This window comes from Perca flavescens, chromosome 3, assembly GCF_004354835.1.
Source record: "Perca flavescens isolate YP-PL-M2 chromosome 3, PFLA_1.0, whole genome shotgun sequence".
Classification (NCBI taxonomy): domain Eukaryota; kingdom Metazoa; phylum Chordata; class Actinopteri; order Perciformes; family Percidae; genus Perca; species Perca flavescens.
The window spans coordinates 7,330,802-7,351,505 of record NC_041333.1 but is presented as its reverse complement, the minus strand read 5'-3'; the positions used below and the strand labels follow the sequence as shown (position 1 = coordinate 7,351,505).

The 20,704-nt window shown below is 41.3% G+C and overlaps 1 protein-coding gene across 7 annotated transcripts in view; it reads left to right on the top strand.

Moving 5' to 3' along the window:
* The first annotated feature begins 10,537 nt into the window (after window positions 1-10,537).
* Window positions 10,538-20,704, top strand: part of nf1a (neurofibromin 1a) — a 282,226-nt gene continuing 272,059 nt past the window's right edge. For all 7 annotated transcript variants that reach the window (XM_028569967.1, XM_028569974.1, XM_028569961.1 and 4 more), the window contains exon 1: window positions 10,538-10,788. In XM_028569967.1, the coding sequence (XP_028425768.1) occupies window positions 10,729-10,788 (60 nt within the window). In that variant the 5' untranslated portion in view covers window positions 10,538-10,728. The remainder of the gene's footprint in view (window positions 10,789-20,704) is intronic.

The following is a 20,704-nucleotide window of genomic DNA, read 5'->3' as shown; positions in this document are numbered from 1 at the left end:
GTCCGTTTAACATGCAAAACCCGTATATTGTCTACAGCATGACGCTTGGGTATAATACCTGATTGGTCGGGGTGGACTAGCTTCTCAATAAAGCGCTCTAAGCGGAGAGTCAAGACTTTGGAATAAAGCTTAATATCAGTTCCGATGAAGCTGATGGGCCTGTAATTTGAGCAATCCGTAAGATCTTTACCCTTCTTCGGCATAACGGAAATCAGCGCAGTGTTGGTTTGTTGGTGGAAAGTACCCTTCTCTATGGCTGAAGTTAAAGGTGCCCTGTCACAGATAGTTATTACTTTGTGGTTATGTCTGAAGTTCTACCATGGACTCTGTAACACTTTTTGTGGAAAAAATGCCTTGGTTACCTTGTTTCAAGCCATTCTAGTGTGGTATAGAAAGCCTGCAGTAAGACTCAGCTTGATTTCTGCCAGTTCTCATTGATATTCAACAAGCTAAGCTGTTTGAATTTGATTGGTTAACAGCTAGCCAATGAGAGCCTGTCTGTCAGAATCCTTTACCCAGCCCAACTGGGCGAGCTAATGAATAGTAATGAGCTCAGGCAATATGATGTCAGACTGACCAGCTTTTGTAATTGGCCTGATTTCTCTGCTTATTTCTTTTCAGTGGCTAGAGCTGACAAAGGAGGTAGCAGGAAATTGTCACAGGTCAGGTTCAAACCCTGGATCTCTGCGTCGAGGCATAAACCTACCAGTACATGTGCGCCTGCTCTACCACTGAACCAACCCGTCCACAGTGACACAGAAAAACTTCTAACTGAAACATAGGAGGTTAACCAATCCAGGGCACTCCCTGAACATACCAAACCAGTGCTTAAGTCTTTCAAGCAAGATGTTGTGATCCACTGTATATGGCAGCCATTCATTTGCAGTTAGTAAAAAAAAGTTTATTGATATAAGCTAAATAATACAGTTTGACACACACACACACAGAGTGGAGAGAAGGATCACTTTGTGACCGGCGCGGAGAACTGTGCGTCTGTATGAACAGCTAGGTGTATAGTAGTAGCGATGTGTAGCCTACACATCGTATGAATAAACAATTTTAATTTCAAAATTATTTTGTTGTGTGGGGGGTGGGAGAGGGTTGTTGTTATTGTTCAGTTGTGTTTGTCTGTTCTGTATGTTCAAAAATATAAAAGAAACAATAAAAAATTTGAAAATATATTTTGTGTTCAACTAGGTCTATACATTTGTTTTTCTAGAATTGTGATGGGCGTGGCGCCCTTTAATAACAAGCCGTCACTGGAGCTAAGAAATTCTGTGTATGAAATGGGTTGAGAAATGGAAACGTTATAGTGATATTCAAGAAAAAATACTGCTCCCTGTTTACTTGTTGCCATTAAAACAGACTTACGGCAGCTATGATTGGCCAGGCGTCCATGCTTGCTCAAGATAATAGAACCGGATTTGTTCAGGTCCCCTGTTGTATCCCCTGACCAGTCGGCTCAAGGTTAATGCCTAACTTCAACTTCAACCATCGTAGGGTGGGACTTGCCTAGAACTGCTCTGGGATCCATAATAACGCAAACCATGCACACTTATCTTGTAGGTTTTCCAAAGAAATCAAATTTCTGCTTAGTTGACGACGAATTGAGGCAGGGTCTCTCAACTGCCGACAAATTGCCACTGTGGTGCCGCAATTTGTGCTGAATGGATGTTGCTCGCTTGCCACTGCTGTGCCACTGTTGTAACACCTACAACTTTCATACAATACGGCTATTATTCAACTCTTTTTTTTTTTACAATATATTTTATCAATTTTAAACAAACCAACAAGCCCAGCTATTACCAACATACAAAACAGGGGGAAATCATTCACACACACAAATTGCACACCGCATGTCACATCACATAACCTACATTATTGTTTACAACAAAACACAAACAAAACAAAAACCCTAAGACAAAATGTGGTCTCCCATCCTGCAGCAAACCAGCAAGATCACCAGGAAGGTAATCAAGAAAAGGTTGCCAGATATTATAAAACAAGTTGGTATTGCCCCTTAGTGTGGCACTGAGGAGTTCCGGAGGAAAAACCTTAAGTATTTCTCTGTACCACTATGTGACCGAGGGAGGTTTTTCCTCAATCCACTGGAACAGAACTCAACGCCTTGCTAAAAGTAAGAGTTTACCCAGTAACAATAGTTCACCTGCGGATAGAGAGAACTGCTCTAGATGTAGATTCAGAGGGAACAAGACCTGAGTATTAAGGGACATTGCCAAATACAATGATAGTAGGTCCCTTCTTCTTTCTTACACTTCCTACAGAGGGGAGAGACTTGGGGGTTAATCTTGTTTAGAAAATGAGGAGTGCGCTGCAATCTATGCAATATCCTGTACTGACTCTCTCTAAGTCTATTACACGTAAACAGTTTCTTAACAGATTCAAATGCATCTGACCAGATATCAGTATCAAGATCAACCTCCAAATCCTTTTCCCATGACTCCATGTTTTTGTTAACATTGGCACAATTAAGAGAGTACAGTTTTTCATAAAAAAGTGAAATAAATTTTCTGTTATTGGAAGCGATTGAATTAAAAGTAAGGAGGAGGCCATATATTGGATTCTCTATTGATTGGTCTGTTGGAAGTACAAGATTGGACTGTACAAAATGTCTAACCTGAAGAAAGAAAAAAAATGGCTGTGTGGTATTTGGTATTTATTCTGAAGTTGTGAAAATGACATAAAATTACCGTTTTCAAATAAATTACCCACAAATCTTAGTCCCTTTGAGTACCAAACATTGAAAATACTTTTCCCCACATCAGGAGGAAATGCTTTATTTTGGGTTATAGGTTGTAATGCTAATGAAAAGCCTCTCTGACCAACATATCTAGCGATATCACGCCAAGTCTTTAGAGTGTTAAGCATAATGGGGTTATTTTTAACCTCTGCCATGGATTCAATTGAAATAAGACTGATGGGGGAAAAAGGGGCACAGCACCAGGCATCCACCAGGGTTCCCTCCTGGTGGAGAAAATGATTGAGCCAGCCTGATATTATGCGTGCATGACAGGCCCAGTTATAATACAAAAAATTGGGAAGGGCTTGACCCCCTCTGTTAACGGGTAATTGTAAAGTCTTCATCTTTAATCTAGGTCTCTTTCCGTGCCATATGAAATTTGAGAGAGCTCTTTCTATACCTAAAAATGCCCTTCCAGTGATCCTAAGTAGTAGCATTTGCATTGGATATAATATTCTGGGAAGCACGTTCATCTTCATCAGGCTGATCCTGCCCATCCATGACAGAGGGAGATCAAACCATCTTTCAAGATCACATTTAACTGCTGTCAAAGTTGGCTTGAAATTCAACTTATACAATTCTTCAACCTTAGCTGATACTCTGACACCCAAGTAAACAAAGCCAGCACTCGACCATCTAAATGGAAAATTGACAAGGGTTGCACGGTCTCCAAAGTCACCCAGTGGCAAGGCCTCTGACTTGTCATAATTAATTTGTACCCTGAAATTTGACCAAATTGACATATAATTGCTACCAAAATGGGTATAGAATACTCTGGTGTGGTAATAAACAGTAATATGTCATCAGCATAAAGCGATATTTTGTATTCAATGTCTCCTAAAGTTACACTGGACAGCCCATTGTGATTCCTAATAGTCTCAGCAAGTGGTTCGTGAGCAAGTACAAATAAAAGCGGTGAGAGGGGACAGCCCTGACGTGTACCTCTACTCAAGGGAAAAATATCAGACACCGAACCATTTACCATGACCCGGGCAGCAGGAGACCTGTATAGAAGCTTAACCCACTGAATAAAATCCGAGCCCAACCCAAATTTATCAAGAACATCGAAAAGGTACTCCCACTCTACCCGGTCAAACGCTTTTTCAGCATTTAATGAGACCGCCAGTACCCTCTTCTCAACAAATCCAGTCTGGTCTGGTCTAATTAGGACAGGTAGCATCTCCTCTAGTCTTCTAGCCAGGAGTTTTGATAATATTTTGCAGTCAACACCAAGCAAACTTATTGGTCTATAAGACCTGCAACAATCAGAAGGTTTGTCTTTTTTTTAAATCAGAGAGATGTGGGCCAGATTTAAAGTTGGTGGAAGCGTGCCTCTTTCAAACGATTCAGTAAACATGTTAGTCAGGGTTCCAACCACCAGCTTGATCATCTTTTTATAAAATTCAGGCCCGAATCCATCCGGAACCGGGGCTTTCCCACTCTGTAGTGATTTAATGGTCTCTGTAACTTCTTGTGCTGTAATTGGTCTACATAAGTCATTTCTACAATCTGCAGTTAAGGTGGGAAGATGAATTCCATCAAAAAATCTTTTTCTCTGCTCTGAGGTGTTTTGGCATTCGGAGGAATATAGTTCTTGATAAAAGTCCTTCAAAATTTTGCATATGGTTTTGGTTTCAAAATGCTCTGTGCCTTTACTATCCCTAAACGATGGTATTACATGAGGCCCTGTCTGGCCCCTGGCTAGGCGAGCCAGGAGCCTCCCAGGTTTATTGCCAGATTCGAATAATCTATGCTTAGCAAAAAAGATGGCCGATTCTGCTTTTTGAGACAAAAGTTGGTCTAGGGCAGAGCGGATTGCTTCTAATTTCTTAAGTATACTGTAGATAATGAGGCGGTGGTCTTGAGGTCCCTATCCAGAGCTATAATTTGTTGCTCAAGTTCTATTTGTTTTGCCAGTGTACTTCTTCTCTTTGCAGCCGTATAGGAAATTATGGCTCCCCTCAGGAAGGCCTTGCCAGTTTTCCATAGAGTAGACGCAGAGATATCAGGTGAATCATTTGTTGAAATGATTATTCAACTCTTTAAAGACATTAATATTAATTAAAGCTGCGAGCAGCGATGGACGGGCCCTCGCACCTCTGCGCGCGTCGGGGTTACCGGCGGACGCCGCTCCTTGCGACCTTGCATTTGCGCGCAACTCAGACGCCGCAAATCGTCAACAATGAAAAGGGAACTCCCTGCCGAGTTCATTGATAGCTCACACAAGATTCTACGTCATACGGTTCATTAGCTGTGAATACCTCACACAAGACTCTACCTTAGATGGGTCAGCATTTATTTAAAGGGGTGTGGCTTAAGCATAGGGGGCGGGTCAAACCATCACCAATGAAGAAAGAAGTCTCTGCTGAGTTCAATGACACCTCACACAAGACTCTACCTTAAACGTTCAAATGTTATCAAAGGGGGCGTGGCCTGATTAAGTGGGCGTGGTCATATTATAGGGGGCGGCTCAGTATCACATGTAGACCACACATTCTAAGTTTCATGTCAATCGGATGTTTGTCATATAAGGCGCATTTCCTGTGGCCAGGGGGGGGCGCTATGACCAAAAGTCAATTTTGGCCTGTAGGTGTCCTCAGGCCTGGACCCTTGTCCATCGTGAGAAATTTTGGGCAGATACGACAACGTACACTCAAGTTACAACAACTTCTTTGTTCATCGCTAAACGCTCAAAATGGCCGACACGCTACGCCCACACCGTCTGACGAAAAGTTTTTCTTTTAATGACTTTTCATCTTTAAGGTGTTGGGATGGTAGAGACCATGTTTGAAGTCCATCGGATAAAATCTCTAGGAGGAGTTCGTTAGAGTATAGCACCTTCACTTTTAGGCCTACTTCCTGTTGCCACTAGGGGGCGCTATGACTTTAAGTAAATATCAGCGTTTATTTGTCCTCAGGGTTGGACTATTATGAATCCTGAAAAGTTTCGAAGTAATCGGACAATGTACACTCGAGTTACACCCACTTCCTGTTTCGGCGGCGAAATGCACAAAATGGCCGCCCTGCCACGGCCACGCCCTATGACGAAAAGTTTTTCTTTTAACAACTTTTCATGTCTAACTTCTTAAGATGGCACAGACCGAGTTTGAAGTTGATCGGATGAAATCTCTAGGAGGGGTTCGTTAAAGTACGACATGTGGAAATGGCCAAAATCGCACTAATTTCAAACTTTCAATTCAAAATGGCGGACTTCCTGTTGGGTTTAGGGTATGGCTCTAATGAAGTTTTTTGTACATCTTGACATGTTACATATGTGTATCAAGTTTCGTGAGTTTACGTTAAACACACTGCAGGGGCTCAATTTTCTTAACTTTCTAGGGGGCGCTAGCGAGCCATTTTTGTGCGCCTATTCCCGAAACCCTTAAAATACGTATATTTTCACCAGACTTGATGCGGCCGCCAAATTTGGTGAGTTTTTGAATATGTTAAGCTCCTCAAAAAGCCAATTCATTTGACGGGAAAATAATAGAAAGAAAGAAAGAATAATTCCTTCAGTTTCAATAGGGCCTTCGCTGCTGTCGGCGCTCGGGCCTTAATTAAAGTTGCGAGCAGCGATGGACGGGCCCTCGCACCTCTGCGCGTGTCGGGGTTTACCGGCGGACGCCGCTCCTTGCGACCGTGCATTCGCGCGGCACTCAGACGCCGCGAATCGTCAACAATGAAAAGGGAACTCCCCGCCGAGTTCAACGATAGCTCACACAAGACTCTACGTCATTAGCTGTGAAAGGGGGCGTGGCTAAGGCGTAGGGAGCGGGTCCAACCATCACCAATTAAAAATGAAGCCTCTGCTGAGATGAATGATACCTCACACAAGACTTGATGCGGCCGCCAAATTTGGTGAGTTTTTGAATATGTTAAGCCCTCAAAAAGCCAATTCATTTGACGGGAAAATAATAGAAAGAAAGAAAGAAAGAAAGAAAAATAATAATTCCTTCAGTTTCAATAGGGCCTTCGCCGCTGTCGGCGCTCGGGCCCTAATAATAATTCCTTCAGTTTCAATAGGGCCTTCGCCGCTGTCGGCGCTCGGGCCCTAATTAAAGCTGCGAGCAGCGATGGACGGGCCCTCGTGCCTCTGTGCGCGTCGGGGTTACCGTGGACGTCGCTCCTTGCGACCGTGCATTTGCGCGGCACTCAGACACCGCAAATCGTCAACAATGAAAAGGGAACTCCCGGCTGAGTTCAACAATACCTCATACAAGACTCTACGTCATATGGTTCATTAGCTGTGAAAGGGGGCGGGCCAAACCTTTACCAATAAAAAAAGAAGTCTCTGCTGAGTTCATTGATACCTCACACAAGGGTATAGCTTAAACGGTTTCAATGTTATGAAAGGGGGCGTGGCATGAGTAAGTGGGCGTGGTTAAAGTATAGGGGCGGCTCAGTATCACATGTTGACCACACATTTTAAGTTTCATGTAAATCGGGTGATGTTTGTCATATAAGGCGCATTTCCTGTTGCCAGCGGGGGGCGCTATGACCAAAAGTCAATTTTGGCCTGTAGGTGTCCTCAAGCCTGGACCCTTGTCAATCGTGAGAAATTTCAGGCAGATACGACAACGTACACTCAAGTTACAACAATTTCTTTGTTCATCACAAAATGGCCGCCACGCCACGCCCACACCGTCTGACGAAAAGTTTTTCTTTTAATAACTTTTCATTGTTAAGGTGTTGGGATGGTACAGACCAAGTTTGAAGTCCATTGGATGAAATTTCTAGGAGGAGTTCGTTAAAGTATAGCACCTTGGGCCCTATCTTGCACTCAGCGCAATTGCCTTTGTACAAAGACACATGTATCATTCCTATTTTGCACCCGACGCACAGCGGACTTTTCCCTCCACAGATGCATGTCGGTAAATTAGGGAATGTATTTGCGCTCCCGGGGGCGGTTCAGCGAAAAGAGGAGGCGTGTTCCGGCACAAATGTTATCTGATGCTATTTTGCAGTTTCAGAAAAATTCCGCCACTGACCAGGAAAAACACTAGTCTTAAGTCAGTAGCGCGTTATTCAGATGCTATTTTAGGGGCGCATGCTTGGCCATAATGTAGCTTGTGCACAATGCGCATACACTTCTCTCATCTAAACGGACGCAGCAGTTCCCATTTTTGCAAACCATACATAATTACAAAGAAAAATATTACTGAAAATGCGCTTCAGGTGTTTGGATAGATCAGGAGGAACTTTACAGTACAGTCCTCAAAAAGTCGCAGCATTCTTTGTGGCTTGATGTGTTTTACACAATATTTCCATGAATCATGAATGTGTTGATGACATAAATAAGGAAATATTAGAGGACTTAAGGAGACGTGATGTTGAACTACGGCGGGATTGGACACTCCAGCGGATTCTGGTCCAGGAGTAATATGCGTGATGTGGCCCTGGTGGAGCGGGTGGATGGAGATGGAGTGGGGGGGAGGAGGAAGGGGCACAACAGGAGCAGGTGGTGCGTTTGGAGGCCCACGCTCCATGGCTGCAGCAATCCTCTCCAGACTTGAGGAGATGCGCCCGAGAGGCCGCAACAACATCGCCACCCGGTCAAGACGGGCATGTGTTACTTTGCCGAATCCCGGACAGCTCCCACTGGCGTGCACCAGGCAAATCCGCCGTCATAATAGCAATCCGCCATGGAACAAGCGCGCCTGCTCTTAAAGGGAATGTGAGATGACGCTCTGATTGGTTATTTTCACGTTACCCCCAAACCACACCTAGCTACTTCAGACCAACCCTTTTTAGATTTGCGTCGGGCGCAAGACTCATTTATCCCGCCGGCATAATAGCAACAGCGCTCGAGATCCGCCCACAAAGCTACTTGCGTTTTGCGTTTCACACTTGCGTTTCCGATCGTTAAAATAGGGCCCCTTGACTTTTAGTCTACTTCCGGTTGCCACTAGGGGGCGCTATGACTTTAAGTTAATATCAGCCTTTATTTATCCTCAGGGTTGGACTCTTATAAATCCTGAAAAGTTTCGAGCCAGTTGGACAATGTACATTCGACTTACACCCACTTCCTGTTTCGGCTGCGAAACGCACAAAATGGCCGCCCCGCCACGGCCATGCCCTATGACGAAAAGTTTTTCTTTTAACAACTTTTCATCTTTTACTGCTTAAGATGGCACAGACCGAGTTTGAAGTTGATCGGATGAAATCTCTAGGAATTTCTTATGTGGAAATGGCCAAAATCGCACTAATTTCGAACTTTGAAATCAAAATGGTGGACTTCCTGTTGGGTTTAGGGTATGGCTCTAATGAAGTTTTTTGTACATCGTCACGTGTTACATATGTGTACCAGGTTTCGTGAGTCTACGCTAAACACACTGCAGGGGCTCAATTTTTTTAACTTTCTAGGGGGCGCTAGCGAGCCATTTTTGTGCGCCTCTTTCCGAGACCCTTAAAATACGTAAATCTTCACCAGACTTGATGCGACCGCCAAATTTGGTGAGTTTTTGAATATGTTAAGGCCCTCAAAAAGGCAATTCATTTGCAGAAAATAATAATAAGAATTCCTTCAGTTTCAATAGGGCCTTTGCCGCTGTCAGCGCTCGGGCCCTAATAATTCCTTCAGTTTCAATAGGGCCTTTGCCGCTGTCGCCGCACGGGCCCTAATAATTCCTTCAGTTTCAATAGGGCCTTTGCCGCAGTCGGCGCTCAGGCCCTAACTAGAACAATTATCACTTTTCCACATTTCCTACAAGTTCACCTTCTTCTATACATTTTAACCAGCAATCCAGTTTAACTTTAGCCCTAGCTTTTTAAAAAAAACTTTAATTATTCCACATCTTTTTTTACATTAGTGGTGTTATTCAACTTTTCAATGAAATTTATACTAATTAAAACCATTCCCACTTTTCCAACTATTCTCACTACTTCAAGTTCTTCTTATGGATTAAGCTATTAATCCAGTTTTAGCAATTTAGCTATTCAGCATTCACAAGCATTTTCTGCAGGAAATGCATTTTCTAGTTTTATCTCTCTTTCTGTGCGAACTATTGAGAGCAACGAAATTGTCGAATCATGTGTACACACACTTGGCCAATAAAGCTGATATTGAAATTCTGATTTTGAAAATTTAAAGTGCTAGATAACACTTTTTGTGTTTAAATAGCCTTAAAATTATGATACTATAGCCTACTACTATAGCCTACATAAAATACGGAGTAGGTAATTGCAACTGTTAAGTCTCCAAATTGTGTACATTTTCTTTTGTAAAAATATTAAAATGGACTGACGTTTATTAATTAAAACAGTATAATGTATAATGGAAATCTGATAGGCCTGATCGTACTTAACGCATGCTCTCCAAACCTTCCAAACGATCTGCCAATTTCCAAGAATGTTTTACATTAGTAGCGGAAATAAGATTTTTTTTTAATTTCAAAATAAAACAATAGTAATCTCAAAAAACTGTTGCGGTTGGTTGAGCAGAACATCTAATGCTAATCACAGCTATGTGGTGTTATCGCTAACAAATCCGGAAGTTCTAGTATCCATCGCACAATTTTAGTATTAAATCAAATTCAAGATGTCCAAAACTACGTTAAGTTAAGGGGCTAAAAATACAGAATTTTTAACAGAAACAGGGATTTCTAGTTTCTTTTTTTAAAGTGTAGATTTGACCTTCCAACTGGTCTTTCCTTCACCTATGCATTTGTATTTATTAATTCGAAAATTTCAACAATCGTTACTTTGAAGATTGTGCCTGGAAGTGGTCTTTTTTATTCCAGCTAGCTTGACCCTGGTCTCCAACGCCTCCTATCAATTTCTCTGAAGAAGACTTCCGGTGGTGTGTCATGGCGGTGGCATGGTGAAGCCTACAGAAAGGGAAAAATACTCGCCCCTTTCGTCCTTTACCATCGATTCAGGACACATTTTAATTCATAAATAAGCCTGTCAGCTCCAGCCCTATACCTTGGATTTATCACCAGAACGTTGCGGTGTCCCCCCGCCCGGCCATGGCGGCTCACAAACCAGTGGAGTGGGTCCAGGCCGTGATTACTAGATTTGATGAGCAGGTAAGATGGGTTGATTCAGTGGATGGGTGTAGCAAGCTTTAGTAGTCTTGAGGCCCCACCGCTCCGGCTAACGTTACATCTTCACAGACGAGGTCCTTTTAAAAAAAACTAATTAAAGATGCGTTTTCCCAACAAGGATAGTTTTTCGACTGAAATTTGTTTTGTATTGCGCGTAATACCAGCTGCAAAACACTGAAGATTAGGTATTTTTTAGCTAGCGTCGTCTCCACGATGAATTAGCAGATGGAACGTTATTGCGCATTTGTCCTGGGATTTGTACGGACCAAGTCGGTCAATTGCAATATAATAAAAAATAAAGCAATATGTCAGGGATATTTGAACTTGCACATAAGCGTCTGTATATCAGCTAAACGCATTCCTTTGTGCCAGCTAGCTAGCTAACATTAGCAGGCCTAGCTATGTAGCTAATGTAAACAAATAAGATGTGACTGGGTTAGCACGCTGTATTCATATGAGCAAATTCAGTTACTGGCATGTGAGGAAACGTCAGTAGTAAGAATGAATGCGGCTCTCCCTGCTAGCGTATTTCATAACAAGCACTGTCAGGTAGTCTGCTTGATATGGCAGGTGAAACAACCATAGTAAAGCTTTATTTTTCCACAAGAAATCTAGCTATATAGCTACAATTAACATTACTTTCATTTGCTCATATCGAAACTGTTCACATCTGTATCACATTTACTAGATATATCCACAAGGTTTGTAGAATTTGCATCATCTTTTTTATCCTATTCAGATTGCGTTACCAAAATTAATTGGTGTGTTGTTTAAAGGGAAATCTGACAACCAGTTTGTTTTGGGGGAAAAATTGTTTGCCATTTAAAAGTAATTTGGCTTTGTTTAGTCTTCAGAGGTGTTTGCATCTGGTGTTAGTTGCCAACGATCATGGATTGTAGCTGGGCTTTAGCAGCTCAGCTTGGATTACTACCATTGGTTTAAAGTGTTATATCCCCTTCTTGATTATTGTTACCTTAATCCCCAAATAAAGCCTCTCAGTCAGTCTATTTTTAGTTTTTTTTTCTCAATAAGTATGCTGTTTATATTATTGATACTAAAATATTTAACTCTTGTTAATCTGCTGGACATCTAGTGTGCTTGGGGTATTGAAATAAATAAGGTCCGAGCTTATCGATAGAGACTAATGGATCATAGAATGTTATATCTAAAAATAGATAGGGGCGGATCAGTTGCAAGCTTTAACTATAATAATGGTGTGAAATAGTTTTTTACTGTTGCTGATACTTAAAGTAGGCTGATAAATCTCTATGGAGAGTTGCCGTGAAAAGATACAGGCAACGCAATTTTCTGTTCACATGAACGGCGCATTTTAAAATCCGGTGCTAATATGGCACGGATGCCTAAATTACTGGTAGGCCTATCTAGCGGACGGAATAGATTTCATTGCCACTTAGCTAAATGTCTGCACTGCCCTCTGATGCTCCAAAATGGACGTTAGAGGCAACCGAAACATCGTTGCATGGAGCGCTAGTTAACCCTAACTGTACACCTGGCAGCAGGTAACGTTGATCTTAGCCTAATGCTAGCAATTAACTGGATTAAACACGGTTTAAAATGCTGACAGCTAAACGGTGTAAAAGTGTGACTGTATTTCACTGTACAGGATTCCAACACCGGGACGTACAACAGTCTGCCGCTAAAGCCATGAGCTAAAAGACACTTGTCACTGCTGTTGTCTCAAAAACAACATAGACGTGACTAAAAGTTGCGTTTACTTAAAACTGGTAAAACCTTGTGATGCATTCATAGTTATTATAAATACCCTTTCCTCATCTTTTTTTGTTTAACAGCAATCTACTGGTGAAAGAAGTTATTGTTAAGTTATTACATTTTTAATAAATCACTTAAATTCCCCCCCCCCCTTTTTTTTTTTTTCTGCTGATCCGAAAATTGAACTGATCTGTGACTCAAAACCGTTACCTGAACCGTGAGTTTTGTGATCCGTTGCACCCCTAGTTCTGTTAAGATTAAAGGAGAACTCCGGCCAATTTTTAAGTGACTCTTGCTATAAATCTTGCTTTAAATATGCGAGTACTGTCGATAGGAAAAAAACTACCAAAATCGGTGCTAGCAAACTGGAGTTGCTGCAGCTACGTCCAGAGTTCCCAGTTAGCTAAAAGGCAGTTGTGTGGGCATGTTCTAAAGAGTGCCTTTGTGCCTCTTAACAGACAGAAAATGCAATTAAAATGTCTGTGACATGAACAGGGCCCTTACGTGACAACAAGATGCGTTTTCAACTCGGACATTGTTTAAATTCACCTGCCCTGTCTCGATCCTGCCGGTAGCTAACTCGCCCTGCTAGCTGCCATCCAGGATGAGTGGGTTCAGCCAGGCTTCAGTGATAATCATCACGCGGCAGTTCCGTGTGTAGTTGTAGCTCATCCATTTTGTGTGCGATCGATCTGGCGTTGGTGGGTAGGAGTCTTGGCAGTTGAGGTCTGTGTGGTAGTTCCCTTAAAAAGGTAAAGGTACTTTATTGTCACATACATGTAGCGAAATTCATTCTCTGCATTTAACCCATCCCTCAAGGGAGCAGTGGACAGCCATTTACAGCGCCCAGGGACCAACTCCAGATCTGAGCCAGTGCTGATCAAGGGCACTGACTGGAGAACCTAGTACATGTTTTTAGCTGGGCTAGCAGGCCCGACTGGCATCCTTCCATCTGCTTTCTTTCCACCTTCGTCGCCTGCCGCGGCCGACAATCCATGAGGACAGGTCATGCCTTCGCCACGCAAACTTGAAGTTTATTTCCCCCTCAAAAATAGGTAATTGAGCACTGTAGTGATTATGACCATATCAGTGACTACATAACTACATGGAAACGGTCCAAATGATGTCTGTGGCTTGCACAGTGATAGCATTAGAGAAGGCTAGTTGTAGTCTTGCGCTGAAGTCCCGTGGGAATTCAGTTGTAGCAGGAAAAGGTAAACAGTAATGTGTAGATCGGAGCGTAGTGTGTGAAGAGTGAAGATCTGAGGTATTTACAAGGGAAGAAGCTTGGAGTAAGAATAATAATAATAATATACAGCTAGCCTTCTCTAACGCTATTACTGTGCAATCCACAGACCTCATTTGGAATCAAGCGTGAAGCGGCTCTCCACTCCACTAAAGATACTAAGGGTGGTACGGTTCACAAAACCCACGGTTCGGTTCGTATCACGGTTTTAGGGTTACGGTTTTTGGTTCTGTACGGTTCTTGTTATTTTTTCTTTTAATCTTTAACACTCCAGAAATATACTTCAGCATACAGTATGTAGCTTAATTATCCACAATGTAGGATACAGCATTAAATAATTATATAGTTATATCATGTAGCCTAATCATGCACAAACTGAATTTGACTTGACTTTAAGCACATTATTAAGACCATCTCTGAGGAAAGCTAGCTGAGATTTTGATACAGCAAGAGACATTGTTGTGAATTCAACAAGCTTTTCATTTATTTGGCAAAAAAAAAGGGTGTGTATTGCCATCTACAGGAACTTATGTGCCTTTTTTGTACATGAATGACAGAATATCAATTGAAATGACTTGCATTTATGAAACTGCCAACTTCAGTGTAGCTCTTACAAAAATGTATCATTTAAAAGAAAAAGAGAGCAACTCTTAAAGCTCCGTCTTTTGAATAAGTCAGAATATGTTAAACATAAAAACAGTTTACATTGTTAGTTAATTTCGTATCCTGGGCTGGGACACGCATACGGTTTGATAAAGTACTTATTGGACTTATCATTGTACATACAATAACGACCGTAGCTGTCAGGCCCTCCTGTATACGTCTCCTCTCCGTTTTTTCCTGCATCCACCGTGTGTGTTTGTGTGTATTTGTGTGTGTGCGCGCGTCAGTCGCGGTGACAACTGAGCAGCCCCTCCCTCTGCAGAGACCCGACAGGATCTAAACTGCAGCCACTTCAGCGAGTGAAAAAACTTTAATGTACATTGATGTTAAAATGTATACAGGTTGGCATGACGGCCTGAAATGTTTTCCACAGTCTTTCGCTGTATGTTTTGTTGGTAACTTCTTCACACCTCTTCTTTCGCGTGAAAGGGAAACGCACTGAGGTCACATATGGGGCACCTGACGGGCACGAGGCCACATTGCGCATGCGTCGAACCATGCGGCACACACACGTTCCGAACCGATACATGTGGACCGAACGGTTCGGATGTTTTTTTCATGAACCGTACCACCCTTAAAAGATACTTGCCAGGTCTATTTTCACGCAAGTCGCAGGACGTTCGGACAGCGGGCAGGAAGTGAAACAGCGAGAGCATCTAGTCAGTTTACCAAAAGACACCACCCAATATCGTACTTGTCTCCTCTACAACACCATTACAAAGCTGACACCTGATGGGCAGTGCTTCTTTCGGACAATCATCCAGCCTACCTGGCTTTCTGGCTGCTGCCAGGGGACGGGAGCTGCATTAGGTCAGCCCGCACCGATTAACGTTACTGTGGACTAACCGCAGCTAACGTTAACGATCAAGTTTTTCTGTTGCGGAGCTTCACCTCTAACTACAGTTAGTACTAGGGTTGGGTACCAAAACCCGGTTCCACTATGGAACCAAATCCTACGAAACAGGTACTACTTGGTCTGCATTAGAACGCAAATTTCGGTTCCTCATTTTGGTTCCACTTAATGTGTTGACTGAAATATTTTCCCTCTGAATTACAGGTGAAAACCACTACATTTTATATTAGTGGCACTACTAATATACGCTGCTCCTTTCTAGTAACTTGCATTGAGTTTCTGTGTTTGTTTTTTCTGGTTACTATACTAGCTTGTTAGCTTTAGGTCAGGAGCTAAAGGAGCTGCAGCGCTCCCCTAAACCGACTGCACTGTGACTGTTTGCGACCTCTTAACTGTGACTGAAACCACTGAACTTGCTTGTTGCCTTTAGGAGTTGCAGAACAGGCGTTAGAGTAGGCTTATAGTTAAAAAATAAGTGTAATTAAAAGACCTACAGGAATCAACATTTATTAGCAAAGTAGGGATTGTATAGAGCTAAAACGTTAGCACCCCGCCTTAATTTTTATTGCATTTTACCTCTAAACCCACAAAAAAGATGTGTAGGAAAGGTAGTAGCTACACTTCTTCTTAAGTGTTTTGATATCTTGAGAGCTGTCAGTGCAGACAGCTTACAACACAAGTGATTGTGGAATCAGTATGTCTTGTTTATTAATCATATTATACAGGCATTTCGACACCATCTGAGAGAGTTTTCTCCTGTGCAGGACATGCCATAATCAGGAGAGGTGTCGTATATTACCAGAGAAAGCAAATATGGTCATTTTTCTACAAAAGAACTGCTCAAGTTTAAAGCTGGTTTAGTTAGCATACCAACTCAACATTTATTTTGTTGTTACTTGTTAATAGTGTAACTGTTATTTATTGTTAAATTATTGTAGTTGTGTGTTAGGTAGGGGTGGGAATCACCAGAGGTACCACGATACGATATTATCACGATACTTAGGTCACGATACGATATTATTGCGATTTTAAACATATTGCGATATTCTGCAATATATTGCAATTTATTACCTTTTTTCCAACTTCATTATTATGTCCCCAAAGGAAAACTTTGTCAACATCTGTTTGTTCATCTCACATGAATTTTATTGCTGTAAAATGTGACTGTCAAGCTAACTAACTAACCAGCACTTTAATGAATATGTTATAAATGTTGTATACACCTGGCAAACTGACCTGTTTGCATTTTTAATTAAGGTGGACTAGACTGTAATACCAACAGGTATGCACTGCTGTGCTACTACAGGTATTTTTTACAATTAAAATGAGTACAAAAAAAAAGCGCGACGGAGTCACGTACCTTGGTTCCGGTGTTTTTAGCAAGTGACAAAATCCTTCATTTTCCACAACGTTGTATGGACGCAGGTCTTTGCACATGAAGTAGGCGATGGCTTGAGTTATTTCTTAGCTTGCTCTGAATTGGGAGGTAGCTTTGTCAAGCTAAGTGTGTCCAGTGTTGGTTGGTTTTTCGGCGGAGCTGGTTTAGCATTAGCTTTACCGTCCTCGGCTAACGCTAACTCTGGATGGTGGCGTGTGAGATGAGCCCTCATGTTTGTGGTATTCCCTGAGTATTTTATTTGCATACGACACTCCTTGCAAATCCCATGTCTCATGTCCATCTCAGTTGTCCCCTCCTTGTTAAAAAATCCGAAAAAAGTCCAAACACTTGATTTAAACGCAGATGGTGCATTTCTGATTTCTTTCTCTGACGTTGCCATGTTTATTTTATCTACATCCTCCTGCACGCTGACAGTCACCCCGCTGACCTCACCAGAAAACAAACAGCGCCATCTGGTGGACTGAATAAGCAATTGATTTTATTATTATTATACTACCAAAAAGTTAAATTCTGATGTGCAATTTAAATAATAAAAGATCGATACTTGGCGCCTGTGTATCGATACAGTATTGCCACGAGAAATATCGCGATACTATGCTGTATCGATTTTTTCCCCCACCCCTAGTGTTAGGTGACTTAGGTTTACTTATTTTTATATTTAAGTACTTTAAAATGTTAATATATTGTTAAATTTAAATTATCAATAACAAAAAAACAACTATAAAAGAGCCTTTCTTTATTGTTTTTCTAGAATGGGTTTAGGAAAAGTACCAGTTCGGCATTGGAATCGTAAAAATCCAAACGGTACCCAACCCTAGTTATTACATGTACAATTATCACATTAGGAGGCAGAGAAATGGCTACATTTTACACGCAGATCAACGGAGAGCCGGAGTGTGTGAGAAGCCACCGCTAACTGCTAAACTAAAGTAGCTAACAGAGCTAATATCGTGTAAACAACTGTGGTGGAAAGTATGGGAGGAGTATGAGTGCTTCAGTGAACTAGTGTAACATTAGGTTCAAATGTAAAGTGGATAATTTGCCGCTGTAATGAGGAATATGACAAAATAACTGCATTGAGCTACCGAAGCAAGACGAAAACAACACCGAAGCATGTCAGCACTTCAGCCAAGCAGGAGGCAGGACAAGTCGGTGTAGCCAGTTTCATTGATTTAAAGTGGATGCCGCTCTGCATATCCATAACATGTTCTGTCCAGTTATGTATCGTAGCCTGTCAGACTGGCGTTGAGATCCCCTCGCAATCTCACATAACTACAACTGGATGATTTGAAAATATTAAAGATCGCCCAAGTCTAAATGTCACATTTATTTATTTCCCTCTCCATTTATTTCTACTTGTTATTTAAATGAAGAGGCGTGGCCATCTCACAGCCTTAAAAGCAACTAGCTAGCAGTGGTGAAAGAAGAATTCAGATCCTTTTCTTAAGTAAAAGTACTATTACCACACTGTAAAAATACTCTTGGTACAAGTAAAAGTCCTGGCTGCGGTAGAACAGTAAATTTTGCTTAGGAAGGTTCCTAACGGAGTGAATGACATGAAGAAGTGGCTTCCATCATAAGAGCCGTTCGAATTGTCTAAGTGATAAGGAAAGGTGCTTCAATGCTTACTTTGTTACCTCCTTTAGCATAGGATACACTGGACCATCCTTTACGAAAGGAAAGGAGATAATGCCGTCCCACAAGTCCTAGCGTCAGCTAAATTTAAAGCAACACATCACAATTTCGCAGTTTATATTTAGAATATTAAGCTGCAGGCAGAAGTAATTCTGTATGCACAGTGCGTATTTTTATTTTCTGTGAGACATTGCAACACCTCTAATGATAATGTAGCATACGTTATGGCACCGTTTGATTGGTTAAATAAACCGGTTAATGCGAGAACTTTACTCTCGTCCCCGACGCGTAAAATTACAGTGATAAAATTTGATTATTAAAAGAGTTGGCAACGAATTTCATTATCGATTTGTTGTGTCGCGCGACTATTACGCCACTCAGGCAGAGAAATCGGTACGACCTAAGTCTTCCAAGGTGTGGGAGCATTTCACACTAAATAAATTGAAAACGTGTTAATTGCAAGATATGCAAAAGCGACATGGCATGGCACGGATGATTAAGCACCTAAAACGTAAACATGTGGAGTCCTTGATGAGGAGGAAGGGAGTTCAACAGCAGGGTAAAGTCACTACAGAATCCTACTTTTGTTGCATTTTTAAGTGAGGAACTAACATCCCTCCAGTAGCTCTTCTGGTGCTAGTGTTTACTCGTTATCCAGCATGACAGGCTGGTGTTAGCTCGTTAATAACAATAGGCTAGCAAAGCAGGGGTGGTATAGTTTGCAAGACTAAAGACATGTTTTTATTCACTCGCCTTTTTTTGGCCAATTAATTTTTCAATCTGTATATATTCTGTTCTTTGTCCCATATCAATTATTGTACTTTTTAATTTCATTTTAAAATTCTTTCATAGCACTTGGTCATCTTAAGCTGTGTTCAAATGTGGTGTATAAATGAACTTGCACTTACTACAATGATGGTAATAATTTAATGAATAAGGTGTGTGTGTGTGTGTGTGTGTGTGCACGCCTTGTCTTTATCTACTCTATGGGTTATTTACCTTTTACTTTAATTAATCCTTTTTGTTTTTTTATTCAACATATTCGACAGATTAATCGATTATTAAAATTAGTTGCAGCCCTAGAATGAATGGATCGCTGAATCTAAAGTTATACAGGACACTGAATATTGGCTTATTTTTAGCCCAGGGCAGCGTCTGAAACAAGTCATTCTTCATGGCTTATTTCAATAGCTATATGTTTTGTTAAAAGTCACTACAGATCTGACCACGTTATTTTGAACATGTGTAAAAGTAGGACTATTATGTGAGAATGCGCATTCTGTAGTGACTTTACCCTGCTGTTGAACTCCCTTCCTCCTCATCAAGGACTCCAACATGTTTACGTTTTAGGTGCTGAATCATCAAATTTTTTTTTTGCTGCGCTCCGCATTCAACTCAATCTTTTTTTTAATACTCTAACATCTCCGCGACTTATTGAGTGGTGTAATAGTCTCAATAATGAAATTCGTTGGCAACTCTTTTAATAATTATTTTTGTTGCAGCCCTAATTCATTCACAGATCTGTAAACAAATGCCCACTGTAATTTTACGCGTTGGGAACGAGAGTAAAGTTCTCGCATTAACTGGTTTATTTAACCAAACGGTGCCATAAAGTATGCTACATTATCATTATTAGTGTTGCAATGTCTCACAGAAAATAAAAAAATAGATCTGACGGCATTCAAATCAATTACACTTAAATCATCCACTCAAACCCACCAAAATTAATTACTTTCACTCCCTCTCTACTGTCTCTGTAGGCTATTGCTTTTTAAATGATGTATGTAGCAATGTATCAGTGTTTTCTTTAAAGATCTACTTTAATGATGAGAGAGGCTGCTTTCAGTAAATAAACGTTTCTATTTGCACAGTAATGTCCCTGCAGCTAATAGGCCTATCAAGGTATATTTAAACAGCAAAACTAAAAACAGTAGACATAAACTTGACAGAGAAAACATTAATACTTAACGTTTAGCTTCTGAAATAATTTAGAGATGCACCAATAGACCGGCCCGTGACCGGAATTGGCTTTTTTTCACGTGCTCGGCTATGACTGGTAACAGGCAGGTCAGTCTGACATATGGCGATTTCATGTCGGTCACTGCTACAATTAACTGACAACATAAGTTATACGAGTAACAGTTCTCAAGGACGCACGCACTCACGGTCTCTCTTTTATTCCCCCCCAAACGACCGACCAATCAGAGTTGGTTTTGAGGCGGGTTTAGGTGTGACGTCTAAACATTGAGTCTAAACAACATGGCGGCTTCCACAGATGAGATGAGCGTAGCTATCGCGCAAGTTTTATCCAAATTAGAAAGTATTCCTTCATTGAAAGATTGATAATGGTTGATTTGGCCCGTCTATCACC